This window comes from Drosophila persimilis, unplaced genomic scaffold, assembly GCF_003286085.1.
Source record: "Drosophila persimilis strain 14011-0111.01,24,50 unplaced genomic scaffold, DperRS2 tig00000000-arrow-pilon, whole genome shotgun sequence".
NCBI classification, from domain to species: Eukaryota; Metazoa; Arthropoda; class Insecta; order Diptera; family Drosophilidae; genus Drosophila; species Drosophila persimilis.
Window position 1 is genome coordinate 11109924 of NW_020825288.1, and position 24165 is coordinate 11134088.

General features: G+C 43.8%; 3 protein-coding genes across 5 annotated transcripts; 1 reads left to right on the forward strand and 2 right to left on the reverse strand.

Annotated features, from left to right (window-relative positions):
• Positions 1 to 213: 213 nt before the first annotated feature.
• Positions 214 to 2784, reverse strand: LOC6587284 (general odorant-binding protein 83a). Of its 3 annotated transcripts, none has more exons than XM_026991191.1 (5): positions 2709 to 2784; positions 911 to 1163; positions 762 to 837; positions 432 to 688; positions 214 to 367 (listed from the first exon to the last, which is right to left on the reverse strand). In XM_026991191.1, the coding sequence occupies exons 2-5, from the start codon at positions 1082 to 1084 to the stop codon at positions 350 to 352; spliced, it is 525 nt and encodes a 174-aa protein (XP_026846992.1). In that variant the 5' UTR covers positions 1085 to 1163; positions 2709 to 2784; the 3' UTR covers positions 214 to 349. The 3 variants fall into 3 exon arrangements, with proteins under 3 accessions (XP_026846992.1, XP_002013268.1, XP_026846995.1); XM_002013232.2 differs by having other exon boundaries at positions 2705 to 2782; XM_026991194.1 differs by having other exon boundaries at positions 2719 to 2742.
• Positions 2785 to 3496: 712 nt separating this feature from the next.
• LOC6587641 (pheromone-binding protein-related protein 6) lies at positions 3497 to 4135 on the reverse strand. The gene is made up of 3 exons (XM_002013234.2): positions 4046 to 4135; positions 3913 to 3988; positions 3497 to 3857 (listed from the first exon to the last, which is right to left on the reverse strand). The coding sequence occupies exons 1-3, from the start codon at positions 4118 to 4120 to the stop codon at positions 3580 to 3582; spliced, it is 429 nt and encodes a 142-aa protein (XP_002013270.1). The 5' UTR covers positions 4121 to 4135; the 3' UTR covers positions 3497 to 3579.
• A 14887-nt stretch (positions 4136 to 19022) lies between these two features.
• LOC6587394 (akirin) lies at positions 19023 to 19930 on the forward strand. The gene has a single exon (XM_002013235.2). The coding sequence runs from the start codon at positions 19182 to 19184 to the stop codon at positions 19755 to 19757; it is 576 nt and encodes a 191-aa protein (XP_002013271.1). The 5' UTR covers positions 19023 to 19181; the 3' UTR covers positions 19758 to 19930.
• Positions 19931 to 24165: the final 4235 nt, after the last annotated feature.

Sequence of the window (24165 nt, forward strand, 5' to 3'; positions counted from 1 at the left end):
ACGCTTGTCGGCGTCAACAAGCCTGGGAAACTTTACGCATAATTTTATTTATATGCTGTGGCATACACACACAGAGCTCTACTCTCTGTTGCACAATGGGAATAAATTATGTCAAAAGCGTGTGTGAGAGAGCCTTTGTGGGGCCCTTTTTGCCGCATGCTTTGAAACGCAGTGAGAGTTTCCCTTTTGGCGACAAATAATTGAAAGGTTCGCTTGCATGCAACTCGTCTACGTTTATTACTCAACAGCTATGAAAAAGAACTACTTATTTAAAACTAGGCTTCTACCCGTATATAAATATTGGAGGCCATCAATGGGCTAGTCCGAGAACCAGTAGAGCAGTAGAGCTTCAAACCAAGAAGTAGTGCTGTGGAGAAACAATGATCTCTGAGCATGCAGTTGCCCCAAGGACATATTGTAAGGGGGTGTACCTTGGGATCGGCCTTTTTCCAGCACTGATGGAACCACCAGGCCTTCTGACATAACGAATCCCCCTCGGGATGCACGCAATCCTTGGACATTTCCATCAACTTATCGCGAATGGAGAGTGGCACGGTGTCGAAAAGTTTTTCCAAATGTACATCCCCATTATCGTCGACCACTTCGATCTCGTGGAAGAAACAATTCATGTAGCACTTGAGTTTCTCGTCCTCGTGTATCTCCCCGTCGCTGAACTCCTTGATGGCCGCTGGCAAATAGGAGTGCAAATGAGGCAATCTCAATTGCTGCAATTACAGGTTCACTTTCGGTCGACTACTCACCCTCGCTGACGCCCGTTTTCTCCACACAGGAATCGTGGAAGGGTTTGGCCATTTTCATTATGCCCGGCGGTGGATACTGCAATTAAAAATTGTTGCTTAAGTAGGCGTGGCAGTGCACGGCCATCACAGCCAGCACTTCATTAACCCACGTTCTCGTCACGCTGCGCCGCAGCCGGTGGCAGCATCAGCGGCTCGCTGAGCAGCGACAAGGCGATTAAGAGGACGGCTGCACTGACAGGACGACGAAGGCGGCGTCCAAGTCCAAGCTGCTGCTGCTGCTGCTGCTGCTGGGGCTGCTGTCGACCAAAGCCATTCAAAGCCATTTTAATGTAGCTCGTTTCGTGTCGTTTCGTTCAGTTCCGTTCCGTCTGTGCAGTTGCAAAAATTGCTCCGTCGCACGGCCTTGTTTGTGAATTGTGAATTGTAAAAAAAACGTGAAACAAAAGCGACGATGCATAGCGGAGTACACGGCTCAGGACGAGGGCAAGCGTCGCGTCGGAAGAACAAGGATGAGAATGGGAATCCGAATAAGGATGCGAATGCGAATGCGGATGAGGATGCGGATGCTGTTGAGGACGATGTGCCACGCGTGACAGCTGGACAATGACAATGTGTGTAATTGTGTGTGTGCGTCGGAGTGTATTTGTGCGACGGTTTTCTAAGCCCTCGCGTTTTTCTTTTCATTTCAGTTGTTTGTATTTTTTTTTTTTTTTGTATATTTTGTTTTTGTTTCTGTATTTTTGGACGCCATGGAGAAACCAACAAAAAATCATTTGTTTCTTGTTGGCTCAGCGCACGCTAAATTAATTCCAACCGCTGGCTGATGGGCGAACAAAAAACGCTCCCCAAAACGGAAACGGAACTGTGCCCGAGATGTCAGCAAAGTCGTCACAAGTCTACAATTGCCGTGTTACTTCTGACAAACACATGGTCTACGTGGCATGCCTCATGCCACAGTCCGTCCACAATCCTTGGTCTGTACTACAACGTGCCTTAGCTCAGGTCGACCCTAAAACATTGCCTAGTTTAAGCAATCGTTCGCACTATTTTAAAGCATTTCTTCTGATAACAGCATATGCAGAATAAAACATATTTTGTTTTTGCTTTCTTGGGACCGACTTTGGGTTTCGTGAAAGACTGTGTATTTTGTTGTCAGAATCTACGGACGAGAAGTTAGTTTCCTCTGCGCTTCAATAAAGACTGTGTTTATTGTTGTTGGATTCTGGGGACCGACTCCGCTTTTTTGGGCCACACGCAATTAATCATTAATCAATCAAATTCATTATTGACGGATTGCTTTTTGCTAGAACTCAATAAAAACTGACTATTTTCAAAGCATGCCACATTTGGAAGGAGTAAAGTACGCAATCTACATGGTTTGAAACGATCTATCATTCCAATATTACTATATACCTTCATAATTCCAACGAACGGAGGGTATCAAAATATAAAATTTCCCATCGGTTCGTTCTGTTCTTTTGAAATTGTAAAACCGAAATACACAAAACAAAGACTTCAACTTGTGCACAACTGTCACTTTTGTTTCATCAAATGTCATCGCAGAAACCGGAACAAAACCACAAAACGACATTGCCCCCGTCGTCTCTCTTTCTCACATACACATACACACACACACACACACACACAACACACAGAAAGAGGACGAATGAAATTACAGCAACAACACACACACACACATCTTTGTGCTACACACGGAATGTATGTTCGTATCACAGTTGTGTGCGGCATGAACGATGGATGGTTTTTTAATTGCCGTTTCAATTTTCGTGTTGCAACGCGTCCTTTGCCTATGCTTGCGCAAGCTTCCACCTCGCACTGGAGCTCGCCTTCGTCCTGGTCGTTCTACTCCTGCGCCTGCTCCTGCTCCTGCTCCTGGCCGTGGCAGGGCAAGTCCTTTACCCTTCTCCACTTTTGTGCTATACCTACGATGTAGTACCAGTAGTTAAGGGGGAAAATTCGATACTGTACACGGCACGCAAGAACTGTTTGACAGCCGCAGTCACAATTGAATTTGCTTTATTGCCGTTTTCAGCATTCGGCTTTTATATTGATTTTGGCCAAGTTCTGACGCTGCCGCTTCCGCTGCCGTTGCTGCTGCTGCAGTTACCGAACCAATTGACGCCCCATGCCGAAGCGAATGTCTCTATTCATTCCCCCCATATGCTATTGCGAGTAAGGTGCATGTACAACTCGATTGCCACACCCACTGGCGTGTCTTTAATCATTAGGTGGAAAATTTTGAAGTTCTGCCCCACCGACAAGCCCATACAAAATGGAAATGGTTTGTGGGTCAAGTCAGGCCAGACGCAGACGGGGAAATGAGAAAGAGAAAGCTGCACAGTATGCAAAAGGTAATCAAGGTAAAGCCAATCCCACAATTGCAACCAAAGCCTTTGTTAACTAGCCCTGCACTCAGTCCAGACTAGACCAGGAGCAATGAGTTCGTCTTAAGTGAAAGCTCACTTGAACTTGTTCGAATAGCTACAGAAGTGGGCCAGAAGGATGCTGCTTCATTATCTAAGCTACCAGCAGGTAAACACAGTCGGGGAAGAAACAGAAATAAACTCGAGAGCTGTAGAGCTTCGTAACCAATTAAGCCCCAATTTTAGTGAACATTTTAAGATTAAAAAATTGCCTCTCTCTCTCTATCTCTTTGAGAATCTCATCTCCTATCTGTAAAATCTTCATATCTTCATATAAGGTACTGAATAATGTTTAAATGAACCTTTAACCATTTATTAAGCTTAATATAAACACACATTCACATAAACATAAATATTGCAAAGACATTTACATCTTAGACCAAGAAATAGTGGACAGGATCAGCCTTCTTCCAGCATTGATGGAACCACCAGGCCTTGTGGCACAAGGTGTCGCCCTCCGGATGGATGCAACCCTTGGAGGCCTCCATCAATACGTTGCGCAGCTTTTCCGAGGGAACGGCATTGAATAGCTTCTCCATATGTACATCGCCATTATCATCGACCACTTCGAACTCGTGGAAGAGACAGTTCATGTAGCACTTGAGATTCTCGTCCTCGTGTATCTCTCCGTCGCTGAACTCCTTGATGGCCGCTAAAGAGACAGAAATTGAAGAGTAATCGAAAAAATGGTAAAGAGTAGGACCTACCATCAGTGACACCAGTTTTTGGGGCACAAATATCGTGGAAGTGTTGGGCCAATTTTAGAATTGCTGGCGGTGGATACTGCGGCGAGAGATAATAACTGATAAATGGCACAAGTGTCATGAATCCACTACAAACCTCAGCATCCCGTCTGGGTCCCTGGGCAGCTACACAGCCAAGTAGCAGCATGAGAAGAGCAACAGATTTCATCATTTTCAGGCAACAAGTTTTCAAAAACACTGAGCCGACTGACGGCAAAGGACTGGCCTTTTATGAGATTTGCAGCCCAATGCTACAGATGCGATACGATATTGAACCATGATGACTGTCATTAGAGACACTCCAAACGCACACTAATTGCAGGTTGCAATTGCAATCGAATTGCGAATGCATTTGGCAGCACGCGAGCGCGGACAAATGAATAAATGACAGCATACAGAGCACCAATTGATGGCGAAATCTCAAATGAAAACTAAAAACCAGAAACATATATATTAAGCGATGATTGTATGTGGCAGCGACTAAACTTTTTCGAATATCGAATGTGGGCGGATGCATCCCCAGGAGGCTGGGCCGATCCGAACACTTTATTTTTTGTGGGCGTTGCAGCACGCACACGATACGAGTGGAGTGTAGGGAAAGTGACTTCTGTTCTGCTCTGCGGAGGGAAACATGTCATAAAAGTCAAATAATGCTTGGCAAAAAAAAAAAATACATGTCAAATTCAATTCAAAATTGCGTTTCTTCTGACATGCCCGCATCAGCGAATTCGCGCAGACAAAAGTGAAATATTTGAAATGCTCAACATAACTCAATTGCCTTGAAGTGGGGCTGGGGCTAGGGCTAGGGCTGGGGCTAATGCTGGGGCTGATGTTTGGCTGTATGGCTGCGTGGCTGCGTGGAACGCAATCAATCAACGCTGTGCTCCTGCAAATTTATTACAATTTTTTCAATATACAATTTGAAATATGAACAGTAGAATTCAGTAGCTTCAATCCTAGCACTGATTATGCTCTCTTTCTATGACCAATTTTTATACCCAATACTCAAAATGAGTATAGGGGTATATTAGATTTGTGGTGAAAATGAATTTATATAATGTCCAGAAAGAATCGTTTCCGACCCCATAAAGTATATATATTCTTAATCAGCATCAATAGCCGGGTCGATTGAGCCCTGTCTGCCTTTCCGTCCCTATCAGCGTCTAGTGCTCAAAGACTATAAAAGCTAGAGCAACGACGTTTTATATCCGTACTTCTGTGATATGTCACTGCTACAAGTATATTTCAAAAATTTGCCCCGCCCCCACAAAGGGCGAAAATCTGTGGCATCCACAAATTCACAGATACGAGAAAAACTGAAAAAGCAGAATCGTAGAGGATGACTATATGTTCTAGAGTGTAAAATCTGAGCCAGATCGTATAATTATTATAGCCAGAATCAAGAAAACAGTTTCATTACTTCTCGCTCTGTATCTCTCTAACACACAGGTTTCATGGTCGGTTTTGCCTATTGCAAAATGTGAGTTCCAGGATCTCAGAGACTATAAAAGCTAGAGCAACCAAAATTTGGTATCCACACTCCTGTGATATCGAACCTTGACCATTTTGTGTCAAAATTTCGCCACACCCCCTTCCGCCCGCGCAATGGACGAAAGTCTGGGGCATCCACAGATCTCAGAGACTATTAAGGCTAGAGCAACCAAATTTGGTATCCACACTCCTGTTAGACCTCACTATAAAACGTATATCTCAAAATTCAGCCACCAACAAAAGACGAAAATCTGTGGCATCCACAATATTGAAGATTCGAGAAAACTAAAAATCAATTTGCAGTGGCTACGCAGCGCTTTCGCACGCACTCTGCGTCGTGTCGCTTCATATTACCGGCGTCTGCCGGAGGAGAGCCATACTGACTAGGTATCGGGAATAAATGTAGAGTTGCGGGGTCCGCAGCAACTCACAACGTTCCCCCTCGTTTTAATTTATAATGTGTTCCCACGAAGGGTTAGTGCAATTTAGCTCTTCGATTCTTAGGTCAGAATCTTAACATACATTGAGGAAGGAGTGCATTTTCTGACTAATTGGAAAGCTCTTTGCTTTGAAATATCCTTCTCTTTGTAAGTTTCTCCTCCACTTTTGCTCCTTAGTACAATGGCAAATAATTCCCTACACTGAGGGAAAACTCCTGAGGAAAATATTCTAAAGGTAACTAGAAACTGATAATAAGATCATGCCAAAGACAATGTGAACAAAAAATAATGATTTAGATGAACTTATTGCTGGATCCACTTTTTAAAGCCCCGCTAAGAAATTCGTGTACCAAGGAAATGGTACAACAACATTGTTACAAACACCTCATACACAATCTTATTGAATCATTTTCTTTTGGGACACTATACATTTAACTTAATATTTTTTCCATAGTGTATTCAATGCACTTCAATGAACTGTGAAATCAAAGCAATTTCTATGCACTGCTCTCAATCGGCTTTGCATACGTAAGAGTATTCATCGCACTCGTGGCAGCACTGTTGCAGTGCCAGCTGCTGCTATGGAAACTGAAACTGCAACTGCAACTGCAACAGTACTTCCAGTGGGGCGGGAGTGGCATATAATTATGGGAAAAGCACAGCTTGCATGCAGTTGGGGCTGTCGGCCACATATTAATATTATTATGACGCCATTAATGCTTGTCGATGCATAAAATTATAGATGCGCTCTTTAGATAGTGCTAATTAAATAATTAAATATGCTTTAGGTCATTGCCAGTCAGCCAATTTATGAGCCCCATCGATCAGGCGCGACAATTATGCATTTCCAGATGGCAGCAGCTGCTTGGAATATATTTATCACTTCTTTTTTTCAAGCTCCCCGCTGTCTGCCCCTTTATGCATGTTAAAGTTATATTTGCGAAAATTTTATAATAAAAATAAACTATAAGTCCTAAATAAATCCCAACTGGCTTCAACTGATCCCTAGTCCACGTTCAAATGGCAAAATAATTCTGCAAAGTAATTCATTAGGAGCTGCTCCTGCCGTATCTGCTGGGGCAATGCCCTACCTTGGCGACAGCCTTGAGTCCGACATCCTCTGCTCCTGGGATGCATCCATTCCTCCCTTTTCAAGCAAAGTTTTCGTTGCATTTCAGCATTTACTTTCCCCTTCCAAAAGCCTTTGAAGAATTAGATACAAGAGAACTCCCTCAGTGACAGATGGCGTTGCGACCAAAGTTTCACTTCAGCTACTGGCGAGGAGGCTAATTTGGATGGCATTTACTCGTACAATAAATGTACAAATTTCATCAGCTTTTCTTAGGTAATCGTTTCCCCAGATACTGCACCGGTGGACAGTGCACTCAGAACTCTCAGAACCCTCAAGAACTCTAAGCTGTGAAGAATCTGAAGGAAGGGAAAATTCCATCATTCAATTGGACACAATTTCCGTATGGTACAAGGTATAAGTAGTTGGCCAAAATGTCAGCATAATATTTTAATCCGATGAAGCTTATTTCTTGGCCATGTTTACCGTAACCGCCGCGACTCCGCAACCAACATGCCAAAAAATGCTAAATGTTGAGGACAACTGACACAAGCGGAGGTCACACGTGACATCGATAGGAAACCGCTGCTAAAGGGATTGAAGCAGCTTAAGTAGCTGTAAGCTGGCTATCGATGCACGTGAGTGGCGTGGATGTCAACGGGGCTTAGTGGCTCAGTGGCAATCACGTGCCAAAGAAAATTGAAAGACTTATGCGGGAGCCGGACTCTGCCAAAGGCAGCTCCATCGGACCAATTATGGTAAAGGAATCGCTATAATTAACCTCCTGGCATGAGGTCCGTCATTTGCCAATCAAACATCACTCTGGAAGGCGCGAAAATGCATAGCCATGAAAGGAAACTCGAGTAGCAAATAATAATCATGCGCCACGTTGGCCAAGATGGCGACAACGATCTATGGGAAAATGGCTTTCTTGCATGAGCACGGACGGTGGAGGCAACAAGTTAATAGTAATAGCCCGCTACAAATACAAATACAAATACAACACGCACAAACCCATTAAAAATAATGTGAGGCAAAACACGTCCCCCCGTCACACCCCAGCACCCGGCCAGAAAGGAGTCTGAGCACCATCATTTGTCGCACACGAAACGCGTTAATTATGGCCATTGCAGTTTTTCCTCTCTCCCGCTTTCCCCACCCACAGCATTCATTAATTATTATGCAAGCTAAGCGCTCGGCAAAAGTTTTTGGACAGGGCCCTCTCGCATACTTTGACATGCAAGCGCAAAGTGTCAAATTAATTTTTAATCGCCCACCCAAGCCTCACCTCACGCTTGAATGTTGCCAAATAATAGATTTAGATGGGGAACGAGGCAAGCCAGGACAAAGGCAATGGCAGTGGCAGGGGCAGGGGAAGTGCCAGGGGCAGTACCAGGGGCAGTGCCAGGGGGAGTGCGTGCATTGTAATTAAAGCTTTTGGGTCAGCAGCAGGAGCAGGAACTTTGGGTCAGCTCACAGCAGCTGGCCTCAGAATTTAATGCAAATAGCCCCACAAAAGGTCTGACATCAAGTTGTACCCATTCAGGATGACATGTGTGTGGTCACTGACCAAGGATCTTCCATCGCCCTAGCCACCATTGCAGCCTCCTACCTCCATATGGTTGATTGTTTGACTTGAGCTTAGTCGGTTTTGTCATCGCCACAACCAACACCATCATCATTTCATCATTGCCAACCGCTTCGGGCCATAACAACGCTCTTTAATGCAGCGACAAGCATCTGACAGCAATCTATTGACATTTGACACTTGCAAATTAAACGCTTGAAGGCAACAACAGCAGCAGCAGCACCAAACAGTAGCAGCAGCACCAGCAGAAGCACCAACAGCAGCAGCAACAGAATTTATTGACACCTTATTTGGGGCCCACACACACACACACACACACACACAACACGGGCCAACTCGTTTTGCGGTCTGCACATGCAATTTACATGTGTAATTTTTTGGCCGGCCCATCATGAAAAGTTGCAGAACCGCAGGACCATCAGCAGCAGCAGCAAAAGCGCACATGACAGCTGGACGACAACTTCGTTAAACGAGCTACAGTCTGCAAGCCCTACACTGAGCCAAATTCGGCAATTTTCAATGGATTTTAGTAGAAACTGTTTGCCATTTATATGAAAATTAATACTTTTGTAAGAATTTATCTACAAAAGGTAAACGCTTTGGCCCTCCATTTATTCCTTGCTTTAGATTTTTCACGTGTACAGACTGCCGAAGCTGGTGAGCCCAGCTATGTGTGTGAGTTAGGGACCCTTTTGCTTTTAGACATAATCGATTTAGTGTTGCCAGGATTGTGTTACCATATTCTAGGACACGCATTTCATCAACGCAGTGTAACTCTTCTTCTCACGGCAACTGGAATAACCATCTCCAATGAATTATAATTAATGGTTGCGGCTTGAGCGGCGGCTTAGCATTTGTAAATTTATAGCGGGGCCACTTGGAAATTGCTTGGGCACAATAAATTTAAATTAGCACTAGGCACAGGACGGGGCCAAAATACACACAATAAATAACTTGGGCAAGGTCGTCCTCGTCCTTTGGCAAAGGATCCGTCAGCCCATTGGAATTTAGTGAAGAAATTATATATTTTTATTGCCTCTCATTATTGTTGTGATTATTATTAATGCCGAGAGCCTAACTTTTTTGCCACCTTTTCACGGTTTGGCTCGTTTCGGTTCGGTTTGGGTTCTAAAAACGCTTCTCAAAGCCCGTCAAAGCGCACAAAACTTGCGTCATTAACATATTCACAGTCTATTAATTTGCTGAGAGCGTGTTGTACTCGCCATTGCATTCCAGTCTCAAGTCGCCTTTGCCGCCGCCATCGCCATCGCCATCGTCATCAACATCAACATCTCATGCCCATTCTCGTTGGTTAGTTTCTCTCTCTCCGGGCACATAATTAGAAACTTTTGCACTTAAATGCAAGTTGAGCATGCGGGCCACTCGAATGAAAGCATTAAGCCAGAGTGCAAGCCAAGCACACATTTCGAAAAATGGTGCTCTAATAGCTGTGTACTGTATATGGAACTAGAAAGGGAAATAGAACTGCAACTGAAACTGAGACTGAAACTGGGAACTGGGTCGGTCTTCCGCCGAGGATTTCTTCGAGTTATTAGCTAATGCTAATTGACCCAAAAGGTCAGTAAATAATTCAAAAATTCTGGAGACTTTTAGTAGCAGCAGCTTCGGTTACAGAGCTCCTGTTCCTCCTGCTTTTATCCCTGCTCCACTTAGTGGAATAATGAGAATGACATTGATTCATTATAAAAATGTCCCATAGACGATTTGTGGATATAACAATCAGTATTATCAGCGAAAAGCTAATAGAACTATGGATACCCAAGGGGCTTTAACAGGTATGCCCAGGCGAATTTCCAGATTTATAAAAGCAATCAGATGGAGGAGAACCCACCTTTTACGATCAGCATAGCTCCCATTAACCCCTTTTTAATGACCCTATGGTCCCCTCTCCCCTCTAGGGAACACTCCATTAATCGTACATGACTATGGGGAGTAGTATGGGGAAATTTAGAGAAAATTCAAATGATTTTTCGATAATTGCACTAACTGGTTATGGGCGAGTGGTTCGCCTCATTTTCTGACCACTTGGCTTGCAAATTTACCGTTATGCATTTTGGCATTAAATTTGCTGATAAATACATACATGAAATTGTGTGACATTAAAAATTAATTAAGAGTAAAGCATATACAAACGCATTCAATTTGCGAGTATGTGCAAACGCCAAACAAAGTAAACTTAATTTATTTTTATTAAATAAATTGTCAAACGACAATGAGAGAGAGAGAGAGACTTTTCAGCTGTCCATCTATCTCTCTTGCTCTCGGAGAGAAATATATTTGTACGCAGAAAAAACATTGGAAATAAATATGCAAAAATTCATTTAACACTTGGACACTCTCAAATTTGATACGCTAAACTGAACTGAGACCAGGATTGAGCAGAAGAGTTGAGCTGGGTGTTGGGTGCTGGGTGCTGGGTGTTGGCTGCTGGGGGGAAACCGCTTAAAAGTGTCCTAGCTCAGGATTGTCATTGATATTCATGAGCTTTTGGGCGTTTGAACTTGACAGTGATTAAGATTTGGCTGCCCCACAATCTAAGCGGTAAAAAAAAGGGAGAAAGCACGAAAAGCCTTCTGGCCTGGCATTTGCTTTACAAATGTAAATTAGACCGCCATTTTTTTGGCCAGATATTTTAATTTAGTCTGTAAAAATGACAGGGCCACAAACAAAAAGCAAAAGCAAAGGCTGTGCTGTGCTGTGCCGCACAGCAGGGGAGTGTAGAAGGGCAGAAGGACTCGCTACCGGCAGCCAGCAGCTGGAGCAGCGTTTGCCTTTTGTTTTCCGTAAGCGAAACCATCTTGGATCTGGTGGATGGAGGATGGTGGATGGTGGATGCTGGCCCTTTTTTGCATTTTGTGGCGTTGATTTCGCAAGTCAAAAGCTTGGTTACAGCAAAAGGGTTTGCCCACGCTATGGAAATTTTTTTGTTTCCCTAGCGAAGCCCCATGTCCTGTTCGTCCACCCTCCTGTCGAATTTCTATGCTAAAATGTTTGAGAAAAAAAGATTGGAATGAAACCAAATAAATGCAAACGATGTCAATTTAATGGCTGCTGTTTCTGTTGTGGCGACTCCGGCCTAGCCCCTCCTAAGCGTAATGTGTAATGTCATTTTGGAAAGTCCTGGCTAGGGACAGACTTTACCTTTAAAGTTTTTTATCTGGTCTCTGCAGCACTGCCGCTGCAGCGGACAGGGCAAAAAGTAAACTCTAATTATAGCTGGCCAGAAATGTTTATAATGAATGAGAGTTTTGCTGCGTTTTCTATTTGCCCACTACTCAGGAGGGCTGCTCTTAGTATTTGGCTTTTTTGTTCTTCTACTTTTCGTTTGCCTTATTAAAACTTTCTGTCAACTTGCAAGGCGTTTACTGGCTGGCCAGGCACTCGTTTCTTTCCCGGCTTTAAGCTTACCCCCGCCGTTCATCTGTTGCCATAGGATTGTACGACTGGGCCAAATGTATGTACCAAATTTATTTGGTTTTGCATGACAACAAGACAAGGCGGAAAGTCAGCCATTTAATTAGATTTAAATGCTGGGCGGACTGTCTAATGCGCAACCATTACGGGTATGGGTACGGGTATGTGTACGGGTATGAGTACGGGTACGGGTACGGGTACTGGTACTGCTACTGGCTGCTGCTCCTGCTGCTGTTTCTTCTGCTTCTATTTTTTATGCAATTTGTCCTTAGAAGTTCGTTGCTTTTTTTCGGCGTTGCCAGGCCAAAAATTGTTTAATTAAAAGTTTTGTGCTGGCAGTGGAAACAACAACGGTTGGAAGATGTTTGGTTTTTCTTCTTCCTTATGGACCGCTTTCAGTTTCACTTTTTGCTGCTTGCTGCTTGCTCGCCCCGCGCACTTTAAGCATTTCCATGCAACGCGAAATGTTTTCATTAATTAAACGCTTGGCAACTCAACATCGCGTCGGCTGCCAGCCATCTCAGCCATCAGCATTTGACTAATATTATTATTAAATGCCTTTTCATTGAGCTTTTGTCCGCACTTGTCCGCCTTTTGTCAGGGGCAGCCATTCAAGTTGAAAGTCGGCCCAATTGTAATTAAATAAATACGCAACGCTCAATCCCCGAATATGCCTTTCAATATGCATTATAATTATGCCTACTTAAGGTCACATCAAAGCAGGCCCAGCGCGCACGACAATGTGCGCTGCCAAAATGATTTTAATTAACAAATTAGCAATTAATAATAGACCGAACAGACGTTACCCAAAAACACTCCCTCAAAGTGGGAGTGGGACGCTTCGATTGAAAACTTACCTATAGACTGACACAAAGGAAAGTTGAGCCAAATGGAGTGCTGAAACTCAATCCTTATCACCTGTTAACAAAAAAGAGGTCTACTCTGATTGGAATTGCCTCTCTGGTATCTGGAAAAATAAGAGAAAACTCACAATCACATCATCATCTCCTTACTCTTTGAGCTCTGCAGACTAGAACAATATTTGCTTGAATTTGTTTTCTCTCACATTCTACCGCCAGCCCCCTCCAAACTCCCCCACAGAAAGTGGTGCAAAAATGTTCAGTTGGCAATTAAAACGCAAAGAGAACGCCACCTGAAGTCTTTGTAAAACCAATCAAAAAATACCATATCAGTGCGTGGCCATGGGTCAGGCGGAGGGGTACTGCCGGTTCTGCGGGGGGGTGGTAAAAACTGATAATGGCAAAAGTTGAGGCACGGCACATAAGCCCACACAAACAAAGGCAATAAGAGAGTATGTTGTGTGCGATACGACTGTGAGTTGAGGTACAACCAAAGAGCAGAGACCAGACTGCAGACTTTGTGCTGCAGACCACACACTGGCCACAGTAGAAACTTTTTGCAGCTGCCATTCCTTGCTGCCAGGGTTGACACCCATTTGAGCTGGCGCAAAACCTGTGTGAAAGCGAAACCGATAGGTAGAGTGGGTGTCAGTGCGGGGCGCGGTGGAGGTGGAAGCAGAAGTAGAGATGGATGGAGAGAGCAAAAGAGACGTCCACACAAACAAATTAGCAAAAGGAGCAACCCGAAAAGAAAACAAGCACAAATAAAGCTCTCTGTGGGCAATGTAGGACAGTGTCTCCGGTTCTATTTTGAATACCCTTTCCAGAGGGCTATGACGACCCCATGTCTGTTTCTGACAAAACTAGTAGTTCCGCCAAATACCAAAATCCTTCAAAGCTTTGGGAGATTCCAATGGAACCATATACTCAAAATTCATTGTCATCGAAATGATACCCTTAGATCTGCCAGGGTATCTATACATGCGGCTTTCGATTGTGTATTTATTTTTTGATTTTTTTCGGGGAGTGGGCGGAAAGTAGGCGGGCGTACAGAGAGAGAATCATCCAGCACGACTGTGCGACTGGCGACTGCTGCAAATGTGCCAAAGTTAATTAAGATCGAAATCAATATTGGCCCTTTAGCTAAAAGCATCAAACAATCCCAACATGCCCGCTCCACTCCGGCCCGGTCCGGTACGGTCTGTTCCGTCTGTCCACTCCATTTCCAATGCGCCCTGGAGGCGTCACCAACGTGCCGCAGTCCTCGCCCTCGCCCTCGCCCGCCCACGCCAACAGCATCTACAGAAACAACAACAAAAATGTGTCAAAGTGTGCCGAGGAAAAGTTTCGTTTGGACCCGAATACCAAAATAATTTAAGATATTTTGTGTCTACTAATTCGAACCGTCCGTAGCTCCGGCCATGGTTAACACATTGCCGCATCTTTGATTTGGTGTTTTCGGTCCTGGTCCTGGTTCTCGTCCTGGTTCTGGACTGCGGCGGGACCCCCACTCAAGTATGTAATTTAATTTGCCTAAACTTGGATACTTTTATGTTTGCACGAGCCAACTATAGTCGGACTCGGACTCTATTTCTTGCTCTCGAATAGCATATTTGCTGGCCAAATGGAATGTCTCTTCTATGCCCATTCCATTCCCTGGCCATTGTAATTAAATGACGAGCTTTCGTGCTGAAAGTGCGAAACTAGCATTGAATTCCCCCAAAAGAAACTATGCCCGAATGGAATGGAAATTAAATCTGTGTCGCTGGAAAAGTTTCCTTTTGTTGGTGGAGAATAATGAAATAGTTGAAAAGATTCATCACAAGTCGAATCAAAGTAATATTTACGGGCTGTCTTGAACCCAAACTCAGTTCCAAAGAAGGGCGAGTCTCCGTATGATAAATTAAGCGGTGAGATACATATGTACATATGTAATGAAGAGAGAGAGAGAGAGAGAGAGTGGTGGCGCGTTCTTTTTGAGTAAATGTCTAAAACCTGATGAAAACTCATCCGTTACTAATAAGTTATTCTGGAACAGAAAACCCCTTTCATAAGAAATAAAATTAGTCTAGTAACTATTTCTGTTTATATCTCTGCTCTGAAAAATCAATTGGAATTGCCAGTACAAAAAAAGATGCAAAGTAAAATCCACTAATCCGCCACTATGTGAACTGTGTTTTTATACCCGATACTCAAAATGAGTATTGGGGTATATTAGATTTGTGGTAAAAGTGGATGTGTGTAACGTCCAGAAGGAATCGTTTCCGACCCTATAAAGTATATATATTCTTGATCAGCATCAATAGCCGAGTCGATTGAGCCCTGTCTGTCTGTCCGTCTGTCCGTCCGTCCGTCTGTCCGTATGTCCGTCCCCTTCAGCGCCTAATGCTCAAAGACTATAAGAGCTAGAGCAACGATGTTTTGGATCCAGACTTCTGTGATATGTCACTGCTCCAAAAATATTTCAAAACTTTGCCCCGCCCACTTCCGCCCCCACAAAGGGCGAAAATCTGTGGCATCCACAATTTCGACGATACGAGAAAACTAAAACGCAGAATCGTAGAAGATGACTATATCTTCTAGAATGCAAAATCTGAACCAGATCGTATAATTATTACAGCCAGAATCACGAAAACAATTTCACTCTTTCTCGCTCTGTCTCACTCTAACACACAGGTTTCATGGTCGGTTTTGCCAATTGCAAAATATGAGTTCAAGGATCTCAGAACCTATAAAAGCCAGAGCAACCAAATTTGGTATCCACACTCCTGTGATATCGGACCTTGACCGTTTCCTGTCCAAATTTCGCCACACCCCCTTCCGCCCCCGCAAAGGACGAAAATCTGAGGCAACCACAAATCTCAGAGACTATTAAGGCTAGAGTAACCAAATTTGGTGCACACACTCCTTTAAGATGTCACTATAAAACGTATATCTCAGAAGAGAGAATTGAAACTCCACGCACCTTTCGTCTAGGGGATATCACGTAATACCCAGCCTTAGAACAGGTAATTGGTGCCTCATGCAGCAACTTGGTAATTGTAGTCTCTGGTAAAACTCTCTTTAATTTAAATAGCGCATATGCAGCTATAAAAAGTAATTTCATATTTTGGAATCAATTAAAAACAGTAATCCCATAATGGATTTTTCAGAATGTAACCCCTGACTTTTACATCAGGTAACGCTCTTATCACAGCCCATACACCCAGAGCCAGAGCTCCGCCCAATGTTTCGCACGCTTAACAATAAATTGATGCCGTAACATGTGTAAAATCTGTAAAATCTGCTTACTAAATGCACATAAATCGGCGATTTGTTGCGGTTGAAGAGCGAGTGAAAGTGGGAAGGGGAAAGTAGCGCAAATTAACATAATCCCGGTGATAATTGAAAAACCCATTTGCGGCCATGTTACATTTTTTCTTTTTTGTTGAACAAACAATTTTCTGAATATTGAGTATCAACGATTTGGCTTGTCTATTATTGCATTTTAATCGCGTCTGAGCCGATGGGCTTTAACAAGACCTGCTGCTGCTGAAGCTCTGCTTTCGGCTGTGATAACCGATGGCCAACAAAGTTGCCACAAGAGCCCTGGATACTCTCATAGATAAGGATAAGCTGGCGGCAGCGGCAGGTGCAGGTGCATGTGCAGCACTTCAGCACTTCTAGTACATCACAATCAATATTAATTACGAAACGTAAATGTGGCACAATGTTGCTGCACTCATGGCCATTAACCTGCCAATGCAGTTCATATAATTAGGGCAGGTGGCCCAAAAGCCGGACTCTGACTCGACCCAATGCTCATAAAATGCTCGATAGACAGCCCGAAATGTAGCTGGTCTTGGGCCTGAGACTTGGCTAAGACCCGTGTCGGCCGGGAGTGGACTGCTGTTCTGCTGCATTGGCTTCGTATTTCAGCCGCGCAGAGACCGAAATAAAATTAAAAGTTTGTGTTCGCACAGGCCCCGAGTGCTCGTACAGACAGGCCGTTACCCCACTCTCCCGCGGCTGGCTAAATGCATAAAACTTGATATTTTATGTAGGGGGCCCAAAGCTCCCGCCCACCCAAGTGCAATCTCTATGCTGCTGCCGGAACCGCCCTCTGCCCTCCTCCGTTGTCGTTGCCATTGTCGTGGCCGTTGTCGTCGTGTCCCATGACAATTGCAACCGGAAACGCGCATAAATGTTGGCAGCTAACTCGATTTTTTGCCCCGTCAGTGCTGCAGTGTGCTGCTGCTGTAAAATATTGCAACAACATTGTTGGGAACCAAGAGGAATACTCTTCTAAAATGCGGGTGCTTTCAGTTATTTCTGAATTAGCGGGCGTAAGGACACATTTTCAGGGATAATCAGCTTAATAGAGTATCCAGCTATCACACAGAGCCTGCAACGGAAGCGTTCGCTTCAGTTTTTGGCAAATCACGGCACGCATCGCGGAGCACACACTTAACGCCTTTGGGGAGTCGCGAGTCAACATGCCTTTTTGTTGCCTCTGATGTTTGGGGCTGCCACTGGAGCAGCCACTGCACGGACCATAAGTTGGAGGCATACGCCCTGAACAGGGCAATGTTTTGCTTATTTACGGGTTAATTGGTCGTCGGGGCCTGCCACATTACTCATAATCCATAAAAAACCGTCATCGAAATAGGGCACAGCGCACACTTCATTAAAATGGCTAAACGGAACGGGGAGGCATAATTTTCGAATTAAAATTCAAAAGTTTGCCATGCCAAATAATGAACTCGCTCCACAATCTGTTGCCAATAGTCAAAAAGTCATAAATTTCAAATGCAGCAACAATAGCAGCAGCAGCAACAGCAGGAGTGGCAAGCGCAAAAACGTATGGCCCCAAGAAATGTTGAAAGAGGCGAGCGCAAGAAATTTGTCGTTGTCGTTTGTCGTTTGTCGTTTGCCGAGTCGGAAAATTACTCCTGAATTCATCCATGCATTGTTGTTTCGGTGGGCCATTGGGCGGGGGGCGCTGCCAATAATAATAATAATCATAACGGCAGCCGAAGAAGCAGCAGCAACGGCATCGGCAACTTCACGCCAAAAGTGCCAAAAACATTTCAATGATGGTGCCTCTGCCTCTGGGCTCTAGCACCTCTCCTGCTCCTTCTCATTCTCCTCGTCGCCTCGTCTGCTGCTGCAATAATTTTCAAATTTTCATTTGCCATTGCGCCTCCGAAAACACAGCACAGATGTTGCTCTCTGATGGCTGGGCGAGGGGTAGGACCCGAGAAAGTAAGAATATATAGCACCTTCCTCCCCAATACACAACTCCAATGGCAATGGCAATAGCAATCGCAATCGCAATTCAAACCCTCCGGCCAGCATACTCGTACACACACAATTGAAAACCGATTTTTCTTTCATTCTTTTTTCCGTAAATTATGTGCCAGAAATTGGACTTTTGGGTTCGTTCGGAATTCCGAGGCTTTGTATCGGCACGGCTCCAGTTGGAGGAGGTGGCTCTTGGCTCCATGGCTCCATGGCGCATGGCACATGGTACATGGCACATGGCTCTGGCTCATAATTATGTTGGACCCCGGTCGCCTGGATAATTTGTTTGTTATGCAAGCGCTGGGGCTTGAGTGAGCAACGACGTATTGTTGGGCACCTGTCAACAGCTGCAGGAAATTAATTGGTTACACTTTGACTCTGCCTTGTGGTCCAAACATGCACTAATCACGTGTAACAGATCAAATTACGAGTAGATAATACCTCAGAGGTCTGGCTACTGTTGAATTTACGGAGTTTTAGGCACACCTTTCACTCTTCCAATTGTTTCGATGAAGGCTTCGTTCCCTCCATTGTTCGTTTTCGCCCACAATTTCCACATGCCACCTGCCCCCTGCCACCTTCCGCCCTACGCAGACACAATGGGAGACTGGAATCCCTGTCAGTTCTGAGCAGCAGCAGAAACCTTAGAGGAACTGCTCCCAAAAATTCACTACCATATAAAGTTTTTCCTTTAAATTTTCTTAAAGTGAACACTGATTTCAGTGTTTACCTACACGTTTATAGCAGTATATTTTCCCTGAGTATGGAAAATCGTCGTCCAGAATACGTTATGAAAACATAATCGAAAATTAATACCAATTTCAGTGGCCTTTGCAATACGGCTCAAATAGCTAGCAATCAATACCATAACTACCTTATAGGACTTAATATAATCTGGATCATTTGTACAATAAAGCTGGTGTAAAGTAAGTAGTGCAGCAACTCGACAGGTAACTCATAGTGCAACGCCGAAAAGCCAATTGAAAAGCCAACATCAGCTGTGAAAAGAAGCCAATTTACACAGCTACAAATTTACCAACTTTTCACCGAGAACCCTAACAATAGCGATGGCCAGTGCCACACTGAAACGCGGCTTAGACCGGGAGTCGATGAACCAGCGGCCCCCCAAGCGTAGGCGTTGCAATCCCTTTGGCCAGTCGGCGGTCCCGTCGCGAGACCGCGATGGACCCACCATCTCTTCGGTGTTAGCGCAGACGCCCAGCAATCGCTTCGCCAAAGACCGCTTTGAACCGAGCCCATTCTCGGAGGCCGCGCTGGCCCAAATGTCGCCTGACAAAATGGCCAAAAATTTGTGCAACGAAATCAAAAGACTGCACAAAGGCAAGCAATTGCCTATCACGGCGGCCGCCATTGAGCGCATGCAGAACTCCGAGTCGAGCGGTTCGGAAATGGGCTCGGACAGTCCACCGAACCTGATGCGGCACTGCGAGAAGGCGTTGTTCACATTCCAACAGGTGCAGCTCATATGCGAGGGCATGATCAAGGAGCGCGAGAATCAGCTGCGCGAGCGCTACGAGTCCGTACTGACCACCAAACTGCACAAGCAGCACGATGCCTTTGTGAAGTTCACGTACGACCAGATACAGTGTCGTTACAAGGCAGCGCCCAGCTACTTGTCGTAGGGCACACCAACAAAAAATGTAATAATAACAATAGTTGCAACACCATCTTAAGTGACGGTAGATCTACCGCAACAACAGGAGTCCTCATTAAAACTAAGTCAAGAAACATGGGAAACTAAACAAGAAAACCATAGCTTACAGGAAAACTACCATACAAATTGTAAATTGTGTTTATTGGGTTTATGATAAATATTTTGAAATAAATGTAAAGTTAAAGTTTACGACTTGAACTACATTATAAAAGTATTTTTAATAATTATATTACATAATGTTGTCTGTGTTAATTGTTATTATTAATAGTAAATGACCTAATCAAACAAAAACTAAAATTAAATATAAAAAATGCTGTACAGACCAGGGGAAAAAAACATGGCGGCAGGCAACAGCGACAGCCCACAAAACAAATATGCTCATATTTAAAACAAATAAAAATTAAAACCTTCAAGCTAAAATATATCGATCAATAAATTTCGCTCACACCCAAATAAAGTAACAAAGGTACATCGCTGCAATACTACATATGTATATACATATATATCCATTCGATGTACACAAAAAACGGAATCTAAACCATTATATATATATATTATACTGCTCTTAACTACAAATGTATCAATACCTACATATTACATAAATTAGAATACGATATACATCTCTGCAATACCAAAAAAAAAACAGCATGTCATTTCGATAATAAAAAGTAAAAATAAATATATTTCAAGTTTAAATAAAATATTTTAATTTTTAGATTAAATATCTTTCCTACCAATTGAATAAAATTGAATATTCATTAAATATGGAACGTATTATATACATAGCCCGATATTAGCCTTAATATTTCGCCTGATATTTGAATTTGGTCTTTATATAGAACTCACTTCCCGCACATCGCACAATGGATCTTCAATCTGCCTCAGTCTTGACCCCGACCCCGACCCCGATGTTCAATCCGACCCCATCTTGAATTGATCAACTTACTCATCGCTAAATCGCGATAGCTATCGCAAACATACTCTGCTGAAAAAGCTGAGCAGGTTTACTATGTCACCTTTACCTTGAGTGTATATGGTATTCACTGTTTAAATAGTTCCAGCAGTTGATTACTGAATGACTGCATGACCAGGCAATCTGTTTAGGTCAATCCATTACTACAGTGTTTTCCATTCAGGACAAAAAGAAAAACACGATCAGCTACGTCATCAATTAGTTACTGGGCTATTTCTTTCAGGCAGTTTATTCACTTCGCATTTGTTTCCAGCTTCTTCTGTCATATTTATTTTCAATTATAACGAATGCCACTTTGTAATGGTCTTTTATTATTTGCACAAAATATTTTTTTATGCTTGTACTGGAGAGAGCTTTTCTTACTGCTGTTCTTCTGTTGTTGTGGTTTTTCTCTTCTTTCTTTTACTACATACCAAACATTTTTCATATTTTCCGCATTACTTGCATTTATATACAAAGCTTCAGACTGCCAAACATACACATACGCACACACACACACACACACACACACACACACACACACACAATGTTATCTCTCAGCTTCCGGCTGAAAGCATTTCTTACTTCGCTTCCATTCCGCAGTCAGTCTTCGGCGCTGCGGCGCTCACTCCCTCGCATCATCAATGGGCGGCAACGTGACCACCAAGTTGTCTTGGAAAATGGTCAAAAAATAAATGGATGATTGAATGAAAACCCCGCCAGCTGGCAGAAGGAGCAAATCTATATGTACGTCGAGGATATGCAGGAACAAAAGTGGCCATCGCCAGCACAAGTCCAAGTCATCCCGAGTCTTTAAAGCCATTGGCGGCCGCCAATTTCCGGCTCTGCGTTTTCTTCTTCTTCACTCTCTTCTGCTGGCACTTTTGCTTTGCCACGGATATTCTCTTCTCCACTTCCGTTTTGGGCAACAAGATGCTGTGTGCAACGTCTTGCATTCATTGGCCATAAGCTTGCAATTTGTGTCGTGCCGTGCCTTGCTGTGCCCTGGCCCCACTCTTACTTAAAGCTCACTCACTTGCCCAGCCAAAAGTTGGTTGGCCCAATTTGGCTGGACTCGGACTCGGCTTCGTTGTTAGCCTCAGCCGCCGCTTCTTTTGCTCCAAATCCAGTTGGAGCTGCTTTATTAAATTTAACCCAAGCCCCAGCCCCTGCCCGAGCCCCAGCCGCAGCCCCATCAGCTGCCCAAGACCGAAACCGAATTCGAGATCTCTGTCCGTGTCCGAGCGATGACTTGAAGTCAATTGCCGCGCTAAATTTTAGCTCCAATTTCGCGAGCAGTCGAGAAAAAGACAAGCCCGAGTCCCCGGCCATTAAAATGCTTGTTTTCGCTTGGCCTTATTATTACATACATATTTTCTTTTTTGCTCCCTGTCATCTCGTTTCGAAGCCATACAGCCTTCATGGGCCCCTCCTCCAGGTCCCAGACAAGCAGTCTGCAACGCGTCTTCGGGGATAATTGAAATTGTTTGCACAATTTTACACTCCAAAGGCTAATGGAGTAGTCGACCGAGTCGACTGACTGGGCGCCTAACTGAAGGCGAGGCCAACGAGATGGTCCAACAGCAGATACAGTGGCCCCCACAGTTTGCTAACTGGAGGCCATTCTGTGTGTAGGAGCAGGCGGAATCTCGAGCACCACAAAGCAAAACGCCAAAGCCACTGCCCCACTGCCCACTGCCCCACTGGCCCAAGGCTGCACCGCCAGAAGTTGTGTTGCCAGTGAAATGTTAAGCAAATTGAATTTCTGCATAACAAATTGCAATGCAGATAATTTGTGTTAGATAACAAAAGAAACTGAACTGAGGCAGGCCACAAAGCGAGCCACAAACAAATTAAATAATAAGCTAGATGACCTTCAAGGCTTCTCTTCAAGGATTTCTCAAGTATTGCCAAGAAATTGAAGTCCCAGGGGCAAATCCTGCAAAGCTGAAAAATATGCAGTACATTTTTGAGGGCATGATGGGAATTACTGACAAAAGGATAAGAGTACCACTGCAATTACCAGAAAATTCTTGATTTTCAAAGGTAAGAGAGATCTCCGTAAATTTAAACCCACATTGGCCTTTCCGCAAGAATGCAGACAAAACATTAAAAATCCATAAGAACATCATATATTTTTCTGTCTCGATAATATTTTCTTAACTTAATAAAAGTTAAATAGTTTAACCAATTAACTTTGATATTTCTGTAGTCGTGCTTTCCCCGTATAAAACAGATGATTCTTGATAAAAGTTATCCACAGATTCTCCGCGAATTTTATACAAAAAAACAGGGAAGGTTTTACCATTTAATAGCTTGGAAAATCAATCAATATTTCATGTATGTACCTATTAGTACAACAAGTATTACAGATAATGAGTTTTTGAGATTTCTTACCAAAGGTCAAAAACCACTTCTGTTTTTAGTAGCGTATACTCGTATCTGTCTGTCTCTTGATTGGAATGCAATTACAATTGTAATTACTATTTTTACAGCCTTGGCCTTGAGTTGGACTCCTGACAGACACAGAGACAGACAGAGGCAGACACCTGTGCCAGCGAACCCTAGATGGCAAGAAGGGTGTCAAGAAAAGGAAAAGCCATTTGCATATTAGAAGTGTTTTTCACACCTCAGACACCCACAGACAGTGCAGACTGGAAAGGGCTTCCCTTCCCCTACCCTTTCCCCTTTCTCCTCTTCCCATTGCTGCTTATTGTTTGTGTACGTACGCATAACGCCCTGCAAATAAAAGAAGAAATTACAGCTCATTAGAAATATGAAACAAAAATGTAAATAAAAAAAGAAGGCAAAGCACACGCTGCGGGGGGAAAAGGTCTAGAAGAGCAGTAAAAGCAAACAGCAGGAGGCCAACAGAAAAGGATTCAGACACAGCACCAGTGGCTGTGGCAGTGGCAGTGGCAACAACAGGATATGCCAAGGCAGAGACGAGTGAAAAATGTAAATAAAATATTGCACATGGTGTGGGGGGAGAGCCCAGGAACCACTTGAACACGTTGTCAAGAAGTGTGGCTTGCTACATACATAAATATGTATCTTGGGGGATGGGTGTGTCAGCAGCAACAACACCAGCAGCAGCAGCAGCAGCAGCAGCAGGAGAAGGAGCAGAACGAAGCAACATCAGCCAAGACACATTATGCGTCGTTTAAATAGCCATAAATCTTGCATAAAAGCACGCGTCCAGCAACAACAATGGAGACGGCACTTGACTGCAACTTTAATATGGAAAATCAGTTGGCTAACGACAACGTGGCAGCAACAGCAACAGCAGCACCAACAACACTGGATATTTGCAAAGCTAATTTAGCATCAAGTCAGAAGTTGGGATCTGAGAGCTGAGAGCACACGGGTCATCAAGTCATCAGGCGGTATGAACACCCTCCTCCTATTTTAAGTTTGACCCAAA

What these genes read in the sequence shown, in the direction of transcription:
- LOC6587394 (XM_002013235.2), top strand. Translation starts at nt 19,182, where the DNA reads ATGGCCAGTGCCACACTGAAACGCGGCTTAGACCGGGAGTCGATGAAC.
- LOC6587284 (XM_026991191.1), bottom strand. Translation starts at nt 1,084, where the DNA reads ATGGCTTTGAATGGCTTTGGTCGACAGCAGCCCCAGCAGCAGCAGCAG. An exon ending in CGGCGCAGCGTGACGAGAAC is followed by an intron (nt 838 to 910) that starts GTGGGTTAATGA and finishes TTTTAATTGCAG; the next exon opens with TATCCACCGCCGGGCATAAT. An exon ending in GAAAACGGGCGTCAGCGAGG is followed by an intron (nt 689 to 761) that starts GTGAGTAGTCGA and finishes CCTATTTGCCAG; the next exon opens with CGGCCATCAAGGAGTTCAGC.
- LOC6587641 (XM_002013234.2), bottom strand. Translation starts at nt 4,120, where the DNA reads ATGATGAAATCTGTTGCTCTTCTCATGCTGCTACTTGGCTGTGTAGCT. An exon ending in GACCCAGACGGGATGCTGAG is followed by an intron (nt 3,989 to 4,045) that starts GTTTGTAGTGGA and finishes CTCTCGCCGCAG; the next exon opens with TATCCACCGCCAGCAATTCT. An exon ending in AAAAACTGGTGTCACTGATG is followed by an intron (nt 3,858 to 3,912) that starts GTAGGTCCTACT and finishes CTGTCTCTTTAG; the next exon opens with CGGCCATCAAGGAGTTCAGC.